Here is a 14,413-nt window from a genome sequence, read left to right as displayed (position 1 = left end):
TAGTCTTTTTGCAGCTCTGTTTCCACTTTTTCCAGTGAGCAGACACTGATTCTCCTGCATTGGTCTTTGCTTATTGCTGCTGGGTGTGTTGAAACGTGGAACTGTTCATCCATTCAGATAAAAACATTGCTGAAAGCCATTTATAAATTGCCTCCTTGATTTGGGGCGTAAAATGCAACACTAAGCCAGTTTTTCCTTGAGTTTGCAGGGTAGGGATCAGGGCTGAGGACTGGGATGCTCGTGGTTTCTGCCTACTGTGGTGACTGTGTTTCAGGTTTCTCACCTGTAAACCAGACACTTGTTTATTAATGCAGTGCTTGAATCTCTGCTCAGTACAAGGCTTTAACTGATTTGAACACAGTGAAATTTGTGTGGTTTTCCTTGTGCTGCTCCTTAAATGAATGTCATTGTGCCCTGTGTCTCTTGCAGTTCCAATGGTGGCAGTAAGACTTCTCCAGCCCTGTGTCAGTGGTCTGAGGTGATGAACCACCCTGGCCTGGTGTGCTGTGTCCAGCAGACCACGGGTGTCCCACTGGTAGTGATGGTGAAGCCAGACACCTTCCTCATCCAGGAGATTAAGACCTTGCCAGCCAAAGCAAAGGTTACTCACGGTTCCCTGTATTTTTAACTCTCAAAATTTGGTTTCTTGTTATTCTGTGAATCAGATCTCCAGTCTTGGCAGCTTTTGTAATATAACGAGTTTGTTTCTCCGAGAGTTGCCAAGCCCTTGCCTTGCCTTGCAGATCCAGGACATGGTGGCCATCCGTCACACGGCCTGCAATGAGCAGCAGAGGACCACCATGATCCTGCTGTGTGAGGATGGCAGCCTGAGGATCTACATGGCCAACGTGGAGAACACGTCCTACTGGCTGCAGCCCTCTCTGCAGCCCAGCAGCGTCATCAGTATCATGAAACCCGTGCGCAAGCGCAAGGCAGCCGCCATCAGTAAGCGCTCCTCTCATCACCTGTGTCACTGATTGTCCTGGATTGCAGGATAAGTGTGTGTTCTGTCTGCCATCTGTTAGAGGTGTGGCAGTTATCTTCTGTTAATAGAACAGGATCAAAGTGCCAAAATCGGACACTCACTGGCCATGGACAGAAGAGATCTCCTGGAGGGAGGATTGGTTGTGGAAGAGATAAAGAAAACTGTCTAATGAACAGAAGATAACTGCCACACCTCTAACAGATGGCAAATAGAATACACACTTATCTTGCAATCCAGGACACTAATGGAGATGTAAAGATTTATCTACATCATCTAAATACTTACAACACTCATTCTGACAGTTACCTAAGTACTGGCTAAGTGGATAAAATGTTTCCATAGATGGATGTTGGAACCCTGGTTACTGAGAATTTTAGGCTTTCTGCACTCATAGGCACTGACCCTCAAGAGAACACTACATTTGACCTGAAGCTGTAGGGAAGCCTTCCAACATTAAATAATAAAAGTAAGATTATTAGTGCATAGTTTAAATAAAAGTGTATTATTCACGTAGTAGAAAACTTAGAGTTTGAAGTTTTAAAATACACTTATATATATAAAACAATATAGAAGTTTTAAGACAGGGACTAGTCCTTCCTTTTCACCTTCTTCTTCATAAGTTTGAGTAGTAAAAAACTCAACAGATGCATATAGAAATACTTTCCAAAGGAGGCGAGTTGTCTCTGCAGGTTTTTTACCACAACTTTGCCTGTTTAGGATGTCTTTTGTCACAAAGATGTCTTTCCCCTTCTAGCAACTCGCACATCCAGCCAGGTGAACTTCCCCATTGACTTCTTTGAGCACAACCAGCAGCTGACAGACGTGGAGTTCGGGGGCAATGACCTGCTGCAGGTGTACAATGCCCAGCAGATAAAGCACCGGCTCAATTCCACGGGCATGTACGTGGCCAACACAAAGGTGAGTGGGGCAGTCTGGGGTCTGTTGGGCTTCTGGGTGACATTACTGTTCATGTTGATGCCATGCCTTGCTTTAAGGAGTCTGCTTTGTTCAAATGACCCCGCACAAGTACTGTACCTGGGGGTACTGGTTGACAACAGACTGAACATGAGCCAGCAGTGTGCCCTGGTGGCCAAGGAAGGCCAATGGCATCCTGGCCTGTATCAGGAACAGTGTGGCCAGCAGTAGCAGGGAGGTCATTCTGTCCCTGTATTTGGCACTGGTGAGGCCACACCTTAAGCACTGTGTCCAGTTCTGAGCCCCTCAGTTTGGGAAGGACGTTGAGATGCATGAGCACCTCCAGAGGAGGACAGTGAGGCTGGTGAGGGACTTGGAACACAGACCCTGTGAGGAACAACTGAGGAAGCTGGGGGTGTTCAGCCTGGAGAAAAGGAGACTCGGGGGTGACCTTATCACTCTCTACGGCTCCCTGAAATCTGGTTGTAGTCAGGTGGTTGTGGTTGTAGTCAGGTGGTGGTGGTTGTAGTCAGGTGGTGGTGGTTGTAGTCAGGTGGTTGTAGTCAGTCTCTTTCTCCAGGCAACAACTGTCAGAATGAGAGGACACAGTCTCAAGCTGCGTCAGGAAAATTCAAGTTGGATATTAGGAACAAGTTTTTCACAGAAAGAGGGATAAAATATTGGAATGGTCTGCCCAGGGAGGTGGTGGAGTCACCATCCCTGGACGTGTTCAGAAAAAGCCTGGATATGGCACTTGGTGCCATGGTTTAGTTAAAGTATTTAGGGCATGGGTTGGACTTGATGATCTTTAAGGTCTTTTCCAACCCAGTAACTCTGTGTGATTCTGTGATTCTGTAATTCAGTAAGCAGTGGAGGCACCTCTGTACAGAGTCCTTGGCTTCAGATGGAGTTTTTGAGCTGTGGTTTGTTCTCTGCAGCCTGGGGGTTTCACCATCGAAGTGACCAACAACAACAGCACGATGGTGATGACGGGCATGCGCATCCAGATCGGCACGCAGGCCATCGAGCGAGCTCCCTCCTACCTGGAGATCTTTGGCCGCACCATGCAGCTCAACATGACCCGCGCCCGCTGGTTCGACTTCCCCTTCACCCGCGAGGAGGCCCTGCAGGCTGACAAGAAGCTCACCATCTTCAGTAAGACTGTGTGCACTGCTTGCTCTGACCAGCTGATGGGCTGGTTTGGGATGAAGCTGCTCCACCTCACAGCAGGGAGTTGCCACAATCCATTTGTTTGCCCTGACTGCAAAAACAGTCTGAGGGGGGAGCCCTGAGCATTTGGTAACTTTATTTATGGCCCAGTTTGTTGCTGCTGTGAGTGAATGTTCAGTAGTTCAGCTCAATGATTTTGTGCTGAGGTAAGAGAAGGAAAGTGGCCTTGCAAAGGAGATGGCAGTGTCAGTGGCTGTGTATTAATGACGGTGTAATTGCTGTCCTGGTCCTGTGAAACAAGGCTGGTTTGTATCCAAAAACAATAGTTCTCTCAGTTTTTAAAAACTTTCTCTCATCACTACAGTTGGGGCTTCTGTGGATCCTGCTGGAGTCACCATGATGGATTCGATAAAAATTTATGGCAAAACCAAAGAACAGTTTGGCTGGCCTGACGAGCCCCCCGAGGACTTCCCATCTGCTTCCGTGAGCAACGTTTGTCCCCCAAACCTCAACCAAGGGAATGGCACTGGGGACACCGAGTCAGCTGCCCCTGCTGCTGCCAGTGGGACTGTCCTGGAGAGGTATTTCCACAGTTTTGCCCTTATTTCTCCTTGGAAATGGGTTGTTATTGTGGTGGGCACTTGGGCGCACTTGTGTGCTTTTCCTGATGTGGTGAACTGGAGGGACTTAGTGAGTTGTTCTCACTGCCTTACACAGCAACAACTGAAAGCAGGGATTGATTATCTTGCTAGGAGGGTTTGTGGTGGCTCTTGGTTGATCTGATGCAGTAGATGGGTAGAACTGTGTGCCTGCTTGTGCTGCCTAATTCGTGTTTCAGCAGTCTCGAGGAGCTCAAAGCAATTTCTGCTGCCCTGGTACATTCTCTCATTTCAAGTTGGCCTTTTTTTGGTCTCTGGAACTCACAAAGGTCAGGCCTCTCTGAAGTTAAGCTCAGTTTTGAGGAAGGCTTTGAGTGTGACCCTGCTTTAGGTTTGTGGCTCCCACCAACTTGCCTTGTGGCCCGTGTGCCTCAGGCTGAGTTGTTGTGATGGGAAAGGTGTTGGGTTTTCCCTCGTATCCCTGCTGGGAGCCAAACCCCAAGGGTGACATAATTTAGTGAATAAACAGAACTTGTGTTCTTTCTTATGTGCATGCTGTGTTTTCCTTTGAACTCATACAGTCTGTATCATAAGGGTTGTAAAAGCAGCAAGGACAGGAGGGAAACAGCTCAAAGAGGAGCTGATACTGCTGAAAAATGAACATTTCAGAGGAAACAATCGCTGCTCAGCTGTGAGGAAGTGGTGGTTAAGTTTGTCTGACTGAAATTCTCTGGTAGAGGCTCAGGGCTTGAAATTCCAGTTAGGCTCAGTTGAAGGACCTGTTCAGTCATCCTTTAATATTTTTTCTAATAGTTCATGGGATTTTTTCCTGTGTTTATTTTCCCTTTCCTTCCCTCCTCTGCTGTGACATCCCCACAAGATGTCCCTCTCAGCACAGACATGCTCTCTGATTTTTCAGAGCAGTGGGATTATATTCTAAAAATTCATATATAAAAAAAATATTCTTCCTATTTGGTGTTATCTTCTGAAGGGCCTCTGGAGTAGGAACAGCTGATGGCAGGCAGGAGGCAGCTTTTCTATCCAAGTGTGGTGTCTGCACTCGAATTTAAGCCTGGGTGGTGCTTTAAGTGGTGCTTGGCTTCTGTGTGAGGTGACCTGGTTCATCTCTGTCCTTGTTTTGCTCCAACCAGTGTGTGCTGCCCAGGTAGAGACCCTGCTTAGACTGACGCTCCCCTGGCTTCCTGATTTCCCCATTTAATTTGCCTTTTGCTTAGAATGTGTTCTAGGGAGTTTTTCTGTGAGCTTTACACATTTTTATTTTTTTTTCCTTTTTCTTTGCTCCCCCAAAGTTCTGACACTGAGTCCCTAACCACCCTGGACCGGTTAGTATGGCATCCTTTTCTCTGCACGAATGAGTGTGTGTCAGAGACAGAACACATGGTGTGGCTTTTGGTGACTGGGGTTTTTTTGTTTTCCAAGTGACATTTGCTTCTTTACATTCTGGTCATTGCATGGCAGATGGTTTAGCAAACGTAAAGATGAGGTGGTTTGCAGATTTTTGCTGTGCACAACATAACTGTTGCTTATTTGACAGACTCCTCTCTGCTTTGTTCCTTCCTTGTGCCTTCTTATCCCACTTCTGTTCCCTCCAAGCTTTATGAGGGTGGCTGTGGGGAGGGGGATGTTATTTATCATCACTAGACCAGACAATTGTTCCTTCTACCTTCCAATCCTACACTGCTATTTTTGCCCTTAATGCTCTCTCTTCCCTGCTTTTTCCTGTATCTTCCTGCTCCTTCTGGTGTGTCAGATGGCATTTCAGGTAGTTCTACCTGGGGGCATGGAGTGCTGCTACAGGGACTTTGCTGCCACTTGTAAATCAGGTTTTCCCGCGGGACAAGTGTTTTCCCAGCCTGCTTCAGCCTCAGCATCCCTCGCTTGAGGTCACTCCCAGTGCTCTGAGTTAATTTTCCTCTGGAATATTTTGTGCTGAAACTCCAAATTGGAAAGAGCAACCTGTGTGAAAATAGCAAGCGAGTAGAGCGTTGCTCCCTTAGCAAAGTCGGTTCCGCTTTTTCCCATGTGTCATAGCCAGCCTTGATCTGCAGTCATCTGTACGTCTGGGGGCCATGGTGAATTGGGACTGTCAAGACAATCCAAGTTATCCCTGCTGCAGGCTGCGTAAGGAAATGTTTTATCCTCTTTGGGAGAGAAAAGCCCCTGTCTTTCAGCTGTGGATTATTAAAGCAGTCCTAAGTTTGTCTGTGAGCGTGAGCCAGGTTTAACTCTGGTCTGTAACACAATGAAATGATATGCATGGTGCCTGTGGCAGGTTTTATCATGCTTTGATTTTGTACTTGGCATTCGTTAGCTGTCTCTGAGCTACTCATGACTGTAGCCCGCATAAAGCAAAGTGCTAAGGAGAGAGAAGGGTTGCTGTACTCAAGCCTGCTTTCCTCTCTCCCTCCAGGCTAGTAGTGAGTTCTTTAGAAGCGCTGGAAAGCTGCTTTGCTGTGGGACCAGTCAACGAGAAGGCAAGTAACTTTCTGAATACATTCCTGAGCTTTGGAGCTGGGGGAGGAGGGGCCAGCTCAGCACTACCTCCTGCAGCCCCGGGGGCCTGATAGGAGCAGAGCCGCATCCCTTTTGCTCAGAGCACTGATCTGAAAGTTGCCTTAGCCAAAAGCGTTTGAAACTAGTTTAGAATGACAATTGGCATTTGCATTTAGCGCTGGTGGGCTTTTTGTGCTGCAGACTGACCTCGTTTACAGAAACAGCAGGGTAGGAGCCCATAAATCTCAAAAGGACTTTTCTTGTTTAGACATGTGAAGGGTTCCCTAAATGTCAAATAGTAAATGGAGGGAGGCTATCAAAAGGGTATTGAGGGAAGGGAGCTGCAGGTACACTGAGTGATGGTAAATATACTGAATAATGGGGTTTGTCTGTTCTTAGGAGAAGAATAAGATTGCAGCTCAGGAACTGGCTACTGTGCTGCTGTCCATGCCAGCCCCTTCCAGCGTGCAGCAGCAGACCAAGAGCCTGCTGGCCAGCTTGCACACCAGCCGTTCAGCCTACCACAACCACAAGGTACTGCCCAGGGCATGGATTTGGGGGCTCCTGGAACCTGCCAGGTCATGGCTGAGGTGCAGCAGAACCCTAGAGAGCCCTTCCTCCATGCAGCACAAACCTCCTGTCTCATTTCCCTTTAGCTCCTGCTGCCTGCCCTGCTGGCTTCTGTGTTTCACCAGAGTTGTGTGATTCTGTGACCTTTTACCATTGGCTGCCCTTCCTTAGATGAGGAATGCCAGATTTCCCCAGGATCTGTCCCGTGGTTGTGCTTCAGCTGCTTTCTTGTGCTGCAGTCAGTTGTTTTTCTTTGCCTGTGTTATCTCTCACTCTGCAGGATCAAGCACTGCTAAGCAAAGCCATTCAGTATTTGACTTCCTCAACCAAAGAAGGAAAGGACCTTGATCCCGAGGTGTTCCAGAGGCTGGTCATCACTGCTCGGTCCATTGCTATTATGAGACCCAACAATCTGGTCCACTACACAGAATCAAAGCTGCCACAGCTGGAAACAGGTAGATAAGTCTGTAATTTTCTCTAAATTTCTGTTGTGATAATTGAAGCTGTGCTGGGGTGTCGGGTTCGGAGTGGCAGAGGCTGTATTTGACACATTTGGTAGGTGTGTGATATCCTGCTGATGAGAACATCAAAGCCTCTGAAAAAAGCCATTTCAAATAAACTTGGTGTTACCCTCATTAAGGTTTTCCCCTGCACATTTCTGAGAGGTGTTTTTTAATCTGTGCAGAGAGTGAAGAAGGGCAGGAGGCCCAGAAACACGCAGAAGGAGAGGGCTGCACCTTCATTACCCAGCTGGTGAACCACTTCTGGAAGCTCCATGCATCAAAACCCAAAAACGCCTTCCTGGCCCCTGCCTGCCTGCCAGGTGGGAGAGCTCTTCCTTTGCTATTGGCAAGCCTGTGGCTTCTGAAGGGGGCTATTTTAAGTTTGTAAGCAGAGAACATGACTCAATGTTCTCATTGCTAGTGCTGCACTGAGGGCTTTATGATGTGGAGCTGCAGATTCTGCTTCAAAGCTTTTGTTCAGGGGCACGTGTATTGTGCCAGGGAGAAGGGACTGATGATTGATTTACCCCATATTTGTCTATGTGGGTGGTGTTAGGGAATATTCAGTGGTGCTGGTGTATGGAGTTCACAATATTCCATCAGACAGACAAGGCTGGCTCAGTCTGGATTGAAAATCAATATATTTGTGCTGTTCACATTGTGCCTTGATGTCTGCAAACAAAAGATGCTTCCTGCAGTGCCTCACTCTGTGCTGAAATACAGAGAGAGCTGATTTCAGTCCTGCTTTTATTCCTGCTAGGTCTCACTCACGTTGAAGCCACAGTCAATGCTTTGGTGGATATTATCCATGGATACTGCACGTGTGAGCTGGACTGTATCCATACTGCATCCAAGATCTACATGCAGATGTTACTTTGCCCAGTATGTCACCTTGTTCTTCTCTGCCTCAACCTCTGATTGCACCAGGGGAGGTTTAGGTTGGGCATCTGGAAAAATGTTTTTGTGGAAGGGGTGTTCCAGCCTGCCACAGGCTGCCCAGAGCAGTGGTTGAGTCCCCACCTCTGGAGGAATTTAAAAGTGTAGATGTGCCATTTGGGGACATGGGTGAGGGGGATTGGCAGTGTTGGGTTTATGGTTGGACTTGATCTCAGAGGGCTTTTTCAACTTAAATGTTTCCATGATTCTATAGTGGGGAAAAAAATTAAATGTGGGCAGAATATGAATACATAGTATAGACACAAAATACAGCCAAAAACACTCAGTGAGAAGTGAATGAAGGAGAATTCTCTCTCCTTGAGTTCTAGTAATGTTTGTTGTGTGCTGCATGTGGAATTCCAAGTGTTGCTTTGTGGGAGGTGACTCATGTCCTACATGAACCATGACTGATGAGAGTCACGAGTGCATTTTTAGCCATCTTTCCAAATGCTGTGAAAAAGGACTTAGAGCTTAAGGAGTGTAATGATGAACTGTTCACCCTGCAGGACCCAGCAGTAAGCTTTTCCTGCAAGCAAGCTTTGATCAGGGTGCTGAGACCCCGGAACAAGCGGCGACACGTGACCCTGCCGTCGTCCCCCCGCAGCAACACCCCCATGGGTATGCCAGGGCATCCTCTGCTTAAACCAGCAGGGCCTTCTTGACTGGTCAGAAAGGATAAGAAAATAAAGTGGTCTTGTTATAAACCGAGACTAGAAAAGGCTAAAATCAGCCTTTTTCCTTTCTTTTGCTCTCCCTTGCCTCCGAAACCCCTTTTTATTTAATAAACTCTCACCTTTTCATTGATATTTTGGGATTCAAAAAGGAGATCTCTCTGAGATATTCCCCTTTTAGTGACAGGGAAATCTGATCATTTTATCTAGAGAGTAGTAATCTAGAGTTAGTATTTCTGTGCATGTTTTCACGTTCTAATAAATCAGTCAAAGATGTGTGCAGATCAAAATTATCAGAGCTCCATCCAAGAGAGGTTTTTCAGTTTTGAAGCAAATTGTAGGTGTCAGGAGTCTCTTGGTAACTGAGGGTAGCCTGGGATTTTTCCCAGCATTAGCAGCCTGGTTTGGGATGGGATGAGGAGCTGTGCATTTATGAAGTCCTGCTTTGCCACTCAGGAGATAAGGATGATGATGACGATGACGATGCAGAGGACAAGCTGCAGAGCTCTGGGATAGCAAATGGAGAGCACATCCGACAGGAGAGCCAGGAGCAGAGCGAGGTGGATCACGGGGACTTCGAGATGGTGGTGAGTCCAGCGCTTCTCCTTGGAGCCTTTGAAGTGTGCCAGGACTTGAGTTAATTTAGTTCTGATGAACCTGCTTGTAGTGCTCTCTTACTGGTGGTGGTCTGGGGAAAGCTCTCACTGTGTTTCCTCTCCATAGTCCGAATCCATGGTTCTGGAGACTTCTGAGAATGTGAATAATGGGAATCCTTCTCCTCTGGAGGCTCTCCTGGCTGGAGCAGAGGGATTCCCTCCGATGCTGGATATCCCTCCAGATGCAGATGATGAGACAATGGTGGAGTTGGCTATTGCCCTGAGCCTGCAACAAGATCAGCAAGGTCAGATGTGGGCACTGTTGGCAGGCAAAAAGGGGATGGAAACTGGGAAAACTGGGAAAGAAATGAGGCAGAGCTGTTGGTGTCATCACCAGTGGACCAAAGATAGCAGAACTATGAAATGTACAGAAAATGCCAGAGTTAACTTATTCTCTCAAAGAAAGATGCTCATAAGTTGTTCTCTGTTTGCAGGGAGCAGCAGCAGTGCCCTTGGACTGCAGAGCTTAGGACTGTCAGGCCAAGCTCCCAGCTCCTCCTCTCTTGATGCTGGAACACTCTCGGACACAACAGCATCAGGTAACTGTTCACTGCAAGGCATCTTCTTTTTCATATTCTGACCTAAGTAATACCTTAAAATTGGTTTGCAAATATGGTTTGGAAGACCCAGTTATTACTATTGGCTTCTTGTATTTTTGAGAGTGTACTTACAGCTTTTTCCTGCTTTGATTGACTCTTACTGTAGACTTCTGAGGAAGTTATTTCCTCTCTTTAAGCTAAAGCAGACAAAACAAAGCATGTACTGTATTTCCCTTGCATTTATAAACAACCAGACATTGTTCTTTAAGTAACTGTGCATGCCTGTGTGTTTGATAGAGAAGCTTTCCTCTCGGGATATCTCCCCTCCACTGCTTTAACTGTCCTGCTCGTCACCCCCAAGCTCCCTTTCCGTTTGTAGCTGTCCCCAAACCCCAAGCCCAATCCCTGCAGCCTTTCCCTGGTAGCGCGAGCGTCGTTTGCAGTTGTTCCCAGGCAGTGTTTTTACTTGTAACAGCTCTCTTTATTCTCTTAGCTCCAGCCTCCGACGACGAGGGCAGCACGGCAGCCACGGACGGTTCCACGCTGCGGACATCGCCCGCGGAGCACGGCGGCAGCGTGGGCTCGGAGAGCGGCGGCAGCGCCGTGGACTCGGTGGCCGGGGAGCACAGCGGTGAGTGAGCCCTGCTGCACCCCCTGCTCCTTCCCCCTGCTGCATCCCCTGCTCCCTCCCTGCTGCACCCCCTGCTGCACTCCCTGCTGCACCGTCCACTCCCACCCTGCTCCCTCCCTGCTGCACCCCTGCTCCCTCCCTGCTGCCACAGCCTTGCCCACCATAGGAGTGTGTGGGTGATGCCTGGCGCAGAGGGAATCTCAGTTCCCAGTGGCTGCTGCCATCTGTTGTTTCGTGGATTCTGCCCCAGTGCCCACAGATGGAATGTTGTTTCCCTTTTGTGGTTCTCTGGAAGTGTGGAATCTGCAGCAGATTTTGCTGGGCTGTAATAACAGAATCATTGAATCCCATAATGGTTTGGGTGGGAGGGGACCTTAAAGATCATCCTGTACTAACACCAAGGCAGGGACACCTTCCGCTATCCCAGGTTCCTCCAAGCCCTGTCCAACCTGGCTTTGGACACTTACAGAGATGGGGCAGCCATAGCTTCTCTGGGCAACCTGTGGCAGGACTTCATCACCCTCTGAGTAAAGAATTTCTTCCTAATATCCCATCTAATCCTGCCCTTGTTCAGCTTAAAGCCACTGCCCCTGGTCCTGTCACTCTCTCCCCATATAACAAGTCCCTCTCCCTGCTTTTCATAAGTACCATAAGTACCCAGTACTCTGTAGGGTATGGGAGGCCACAGCAAGGTCTCCCTGGAGCCCTTGCCTCTCAGAATGCCTAGAGCAAGACTGAGACAATTCACTATGCTGCTGGTTAAGTTTGAATGAGATAGGATTAATTACTCTCTTTTTAGTTTGGGACTGATACCCAGGTAAAATAATCACAGACACTTATTAAAAAAATTCATCTGATTGTCCACACTACCCATCCAAGCATTGTCTGACTGAGTTTGAATTACTGCTGTGGGATCAGTTCAGTTTGGGCCACAAAGATGAGGGTGGCAAAGAAAAGACTTCTACAAATGCATCTTCAGCCTCTCTTGTAGCTTTCAGAAGAGAGCCAAAGCCAGCATCTCCTTTGAACCACGATTCATTCCAAAGTGAAGCTCAGCTGTGGTGGTGGGTATGAAGCAGGCAAGGTGTTTGTTGAGTTGCTGAGGTTGTGTTTCCCTGTTTTCCTGTCCTTTCCCAGTGTCTGGCCGGAGCAGCGCCTACGGGGACACCACGGCCGAGGGCCACCCGGCGGGGCCTGGCAGCGTCAGCTCCAGCACAGGAGCCATCAGCACCACCACGGGCCAGCAGGAGGGAGAGGGCTCCGAGGGGGAAGGGGAGGCAGAGGGGGACGTCCACACCAGCAACAGGCAAGAGGCTTTGCTTCCTCTTGAGGAAGAACAGCTGTGCTCTGGGGGATGTTTGCAGAGGAGGGGGCTGCGGGGCTGCAGTGCCAGGAGCGCTGGGTACCCAGAGTGGAAAGTCAGAAACACAGACTAGAGCAAACTGCCATTGCAAAATCGTGCAATCATGGAGTGTCCTGAGGTGGAAGGGACCCACTAATGTCATCCAATCCAGCCCCTGATGCAATCATGGAGTGTCCTGAGGTGGAAGGGACCCACAAATGTCATCCAATCCAGCCCCTGGCCCTGCACAGGCATCCCAACAATCCCACCCCCTGCATCCCAATGTTGTCCAAATGCTCCTGAAGCTCTGGCAAGCCTCGGGGCTGTGTCCATTCCCTGGGAACCTGGGCAGTGCACCCTCTGTGCAGTCGTCATGTGGTGTGATAAATACACCCAGTGCATGTCCCACAAAACTGCTGCCTCTAGGAAGTGACAAAAAAATCCTGCATGAGTCTAGTTAACATGGAATCACTGAAATGTTGGGAGCCTGTGAAATTCACTGTTAGGACAAAAGCATGTGGCAGTGTCCTTTGGGAACATGGGCAGCTTTTCATTCTGTGGGAGCAGGTGCTCAGTCTCTTCTCCAGAGCAGTGTGGAGCTGATTTGCAGGATGCTGCCATGCAGTTGCAATCCCCAGGTGGCCAGGCCTGGGCAGTGTGGCTCCATTGTCAGAGGTGCTCTGCACCTTTGGTATCACTTCCCTGTGAAGTCTGAGCACGTCCTGTCCTCCCTGGGAGGATTTGATGGCGTAGGGTTTCTGGGGCAGGTTGCAGTGCTCTCCTGGAGACCCTGCTGGCTGTGCTGTGTTCTGGGCTGTGTCTGACTGCTGCCTCTGAATCCAGGCTGCACATGGTCCGGCTGATGCTGCTGGAGAGGCTGCTGCAGAATCTCCCCCAGCTGAGGAACGTGGGAGGGGTCCGGGCCATCCCTTACATGCAGGTGAGTGAGGAGGGCTCAGAGTTAAGCCCAAATCAAATAGTTCAATCCCTGGTTTCTACTTGCATGTGCTTTTCTCCTTCTTGCCCAGTCACAGTGTGAGTCCCTCTGTTGCACAGCATTCTTTACCCACAAGTTTTTGCTGGACTTGTGCCCTTTCTCAGTGTGACTTTACAGCTGACTGAGGAGCCTGAGGGCTCCAATCCTTCAGCTCCAATGTGTTTGGGAAGGATTTGTGGGTTTATGCTGAATGTCCATATTAGGATGTGAGGCACAGGCTGGATTTGGGAAAGAACACATATTAATCGAGATAAAATCAGTGCTGTTTTGTGAAAGGTAACTATTTATCTTGATAATGTGGAACCTGCCCTCTAATAATTCTCTGACTGCTCTTCCCAGGTTATTCTGATGCTCACAACAGACCTAGATGGAGATGATGAGAAGGACAAGGGAGCTTTGGATAACCTTCTCTCCCAGCTGATTGCAGAGCTGGGCATGGACAAAAAGGTAAAGTGCAGTATGGGCTCATGCTCTGAATTTGCTCCTTCTAGACAGGGTTTCTTTCCTTGGAGGAATTAAATGCTTTGGAATCACAGAAACATTGCTGTGTGGATGTGTTCAGGCAGTTTATTCCTCTTGCCTCCTTTCACGTATGGTAGAAAATGACATGAGTGGAACTCCCACTGTCTCCTGGGTCTGACATCCACAAGTGAGCATGAAAATTTGTTTTGCTGGAATTAAACTCTGAGAAGAGCCATGATCAGTAAATGCATGATTGACATATGTAGCTTTTCATTTGTGTGGGACTGTTCTCTGGCAGCCAGGCCACTGCCTACCCTTCTGTTGAGGCATTTGTGCTGCTTTTTCAGTCTTACTGCTTGAGTTTAAATTAGAAATGCTTCCTGAGGATCAGAGCACTGAACTTGAGAGGCTTGGGACACTGCTCAGCTCTGGGATTGAGCAAGCAGGATGTGTCTTTTCCTGCAGGATGTGTCCAAGAAAAACGAGCGCTCCCCTGTGAACGAGGTGCACTTGGTGGTGATGAGGCTGCTCAGTGTCTTCATGTCCAGGACCAAGTCAGGATCCAAGACTTCCATTTGTGAGGTACATTCTCCAAATTGCTTTGTCAGGGGATGATTTTCTCCCCCTTTACTCAGCTCTCACAAGACCCCACCTGGAGCACTGCACACAGTTCTGGTGTTCTCAACATGAGAACTCGTGGAATTGTTGGAGCAAGTGCAGAGGAGGCCACGGAGGGGACTGGAGCATCTGCCCTGTGGAGACAGGCTGGGAATGTTCAGCCTGGAGAGGAGAAGGTTGTGTGGAGACCCCACAACACCTTCCAGGGTCTGAAGGAGCTACAGGAAAGCCAGAGAGGGACTTCTCATCAGGAGCTGGAGTGACAGGACAAGGAGGAAAGGGTCAGACTGAAAGAGGAGAAATTT

General features: G+C 48.5%; 1 protein-coding gene across 8 annotated transcripts in view; it reads left to right on the top strand.

Annotated features, from left to right (window-relative positions):
- UBR4 (ubiquitin protein ligase E3 component n-recognin 4) overlaps positions 1-14,413 on the top strand; it is an 82,432-nt gene that overhangs the window by 29,512 nt on the left and 38,507 nt on the right. For 2 of the 8 annotated variants that reach the window (XM_041463430.1, XM_041463425.1), the window contains exons 45-64: positions 430-601; positions 744-945; positions 1,740-1,903; positions 2,839-3,055; positions 3,435-3,651; positions 4,980-5,012; positions 6,101-6,164; positions 6,583-6,717; positions 7,034-7,208; positions 7,439-7,576; positions 8,017-8,138; positions 8,699-8,810; positions 9,320-9,450; positions 9,587-9,764; positions 9,954-10,058; positions 10,552-10,689; positions 11,827-11,995; positions 12,875-12,971; positions 13,368-13,475; positions 13,956-14,072. In XM_041463430.1, coding sequence (XP_041319364.1) covers positions 430-601; positions 744-945; positions 1,740-1,903; positions 2,839-3,055; positions 3,435-3,651; positions 4,980-5,012; positions 6,101-6,164; positions 6,583-6,717; positions 7,034-7,208; positions 7,439-7,576; positions 8,017-8,138; positions 8,699-8,810; positions 9,320-9,450; positions 9,587-9,764; positions 9,954-10,058; positions 10,552-10,689; positions 11,827-11,995; positions 12,875-12,971; positions 13,368-13,475; positions 13,956-14,072 — 2,794 coding nt within the window. Of the gene's footprint in view, positions 1-429; positions 602-743; positions 946-1,739; positions 1,904-2,838; positions 3,056-3,434; positions 3,652-4,979; positions 5,013-6,100; positions 6,165-6,582; positions 6,718-7,033; positions 7,209-7,438; positions 7,577-8,016; positions 8,139-8,698; positions 8,811-9,319; positions 9,451-9,586; positions 9,765-9,953; positions 10,059-10,533; positions 10,690-11,826; positions 11,996-12,874; positions 12,972-13,367; positions 13,476-13,955; positions 14,073-14,413 lie in introns of all 8 variants that reach the window. The other 6 variants (XM_041463429.1, XM_041463424.1, XM_041463431.1 and 3 more) reach the window with 4 other exon arrangements.

The sequence above is a fragment of the Pyrgilauda ruficollis genome, unplaced genomic scaffold (assembly GCF_017590135.1).
Source record: "Pyrgilauda ruficollis isolate IOZ18807 unplaced genomic scaffold, ASM1759013v1 scaffold165, whole genome shotgun sequence".
Taxonomy (NCBI): domain Eukaryota; kingdom Metazoa; phylum Chordata; class Aves; order Passeriformes; family Passeridae; genus Pyrgilauda; species Pyrgilauda ruficollis.
Note: the sequence above shows the minus strand (reverse complement) of the source record. Positions and strands in the feature narration are given on the sequence as shown.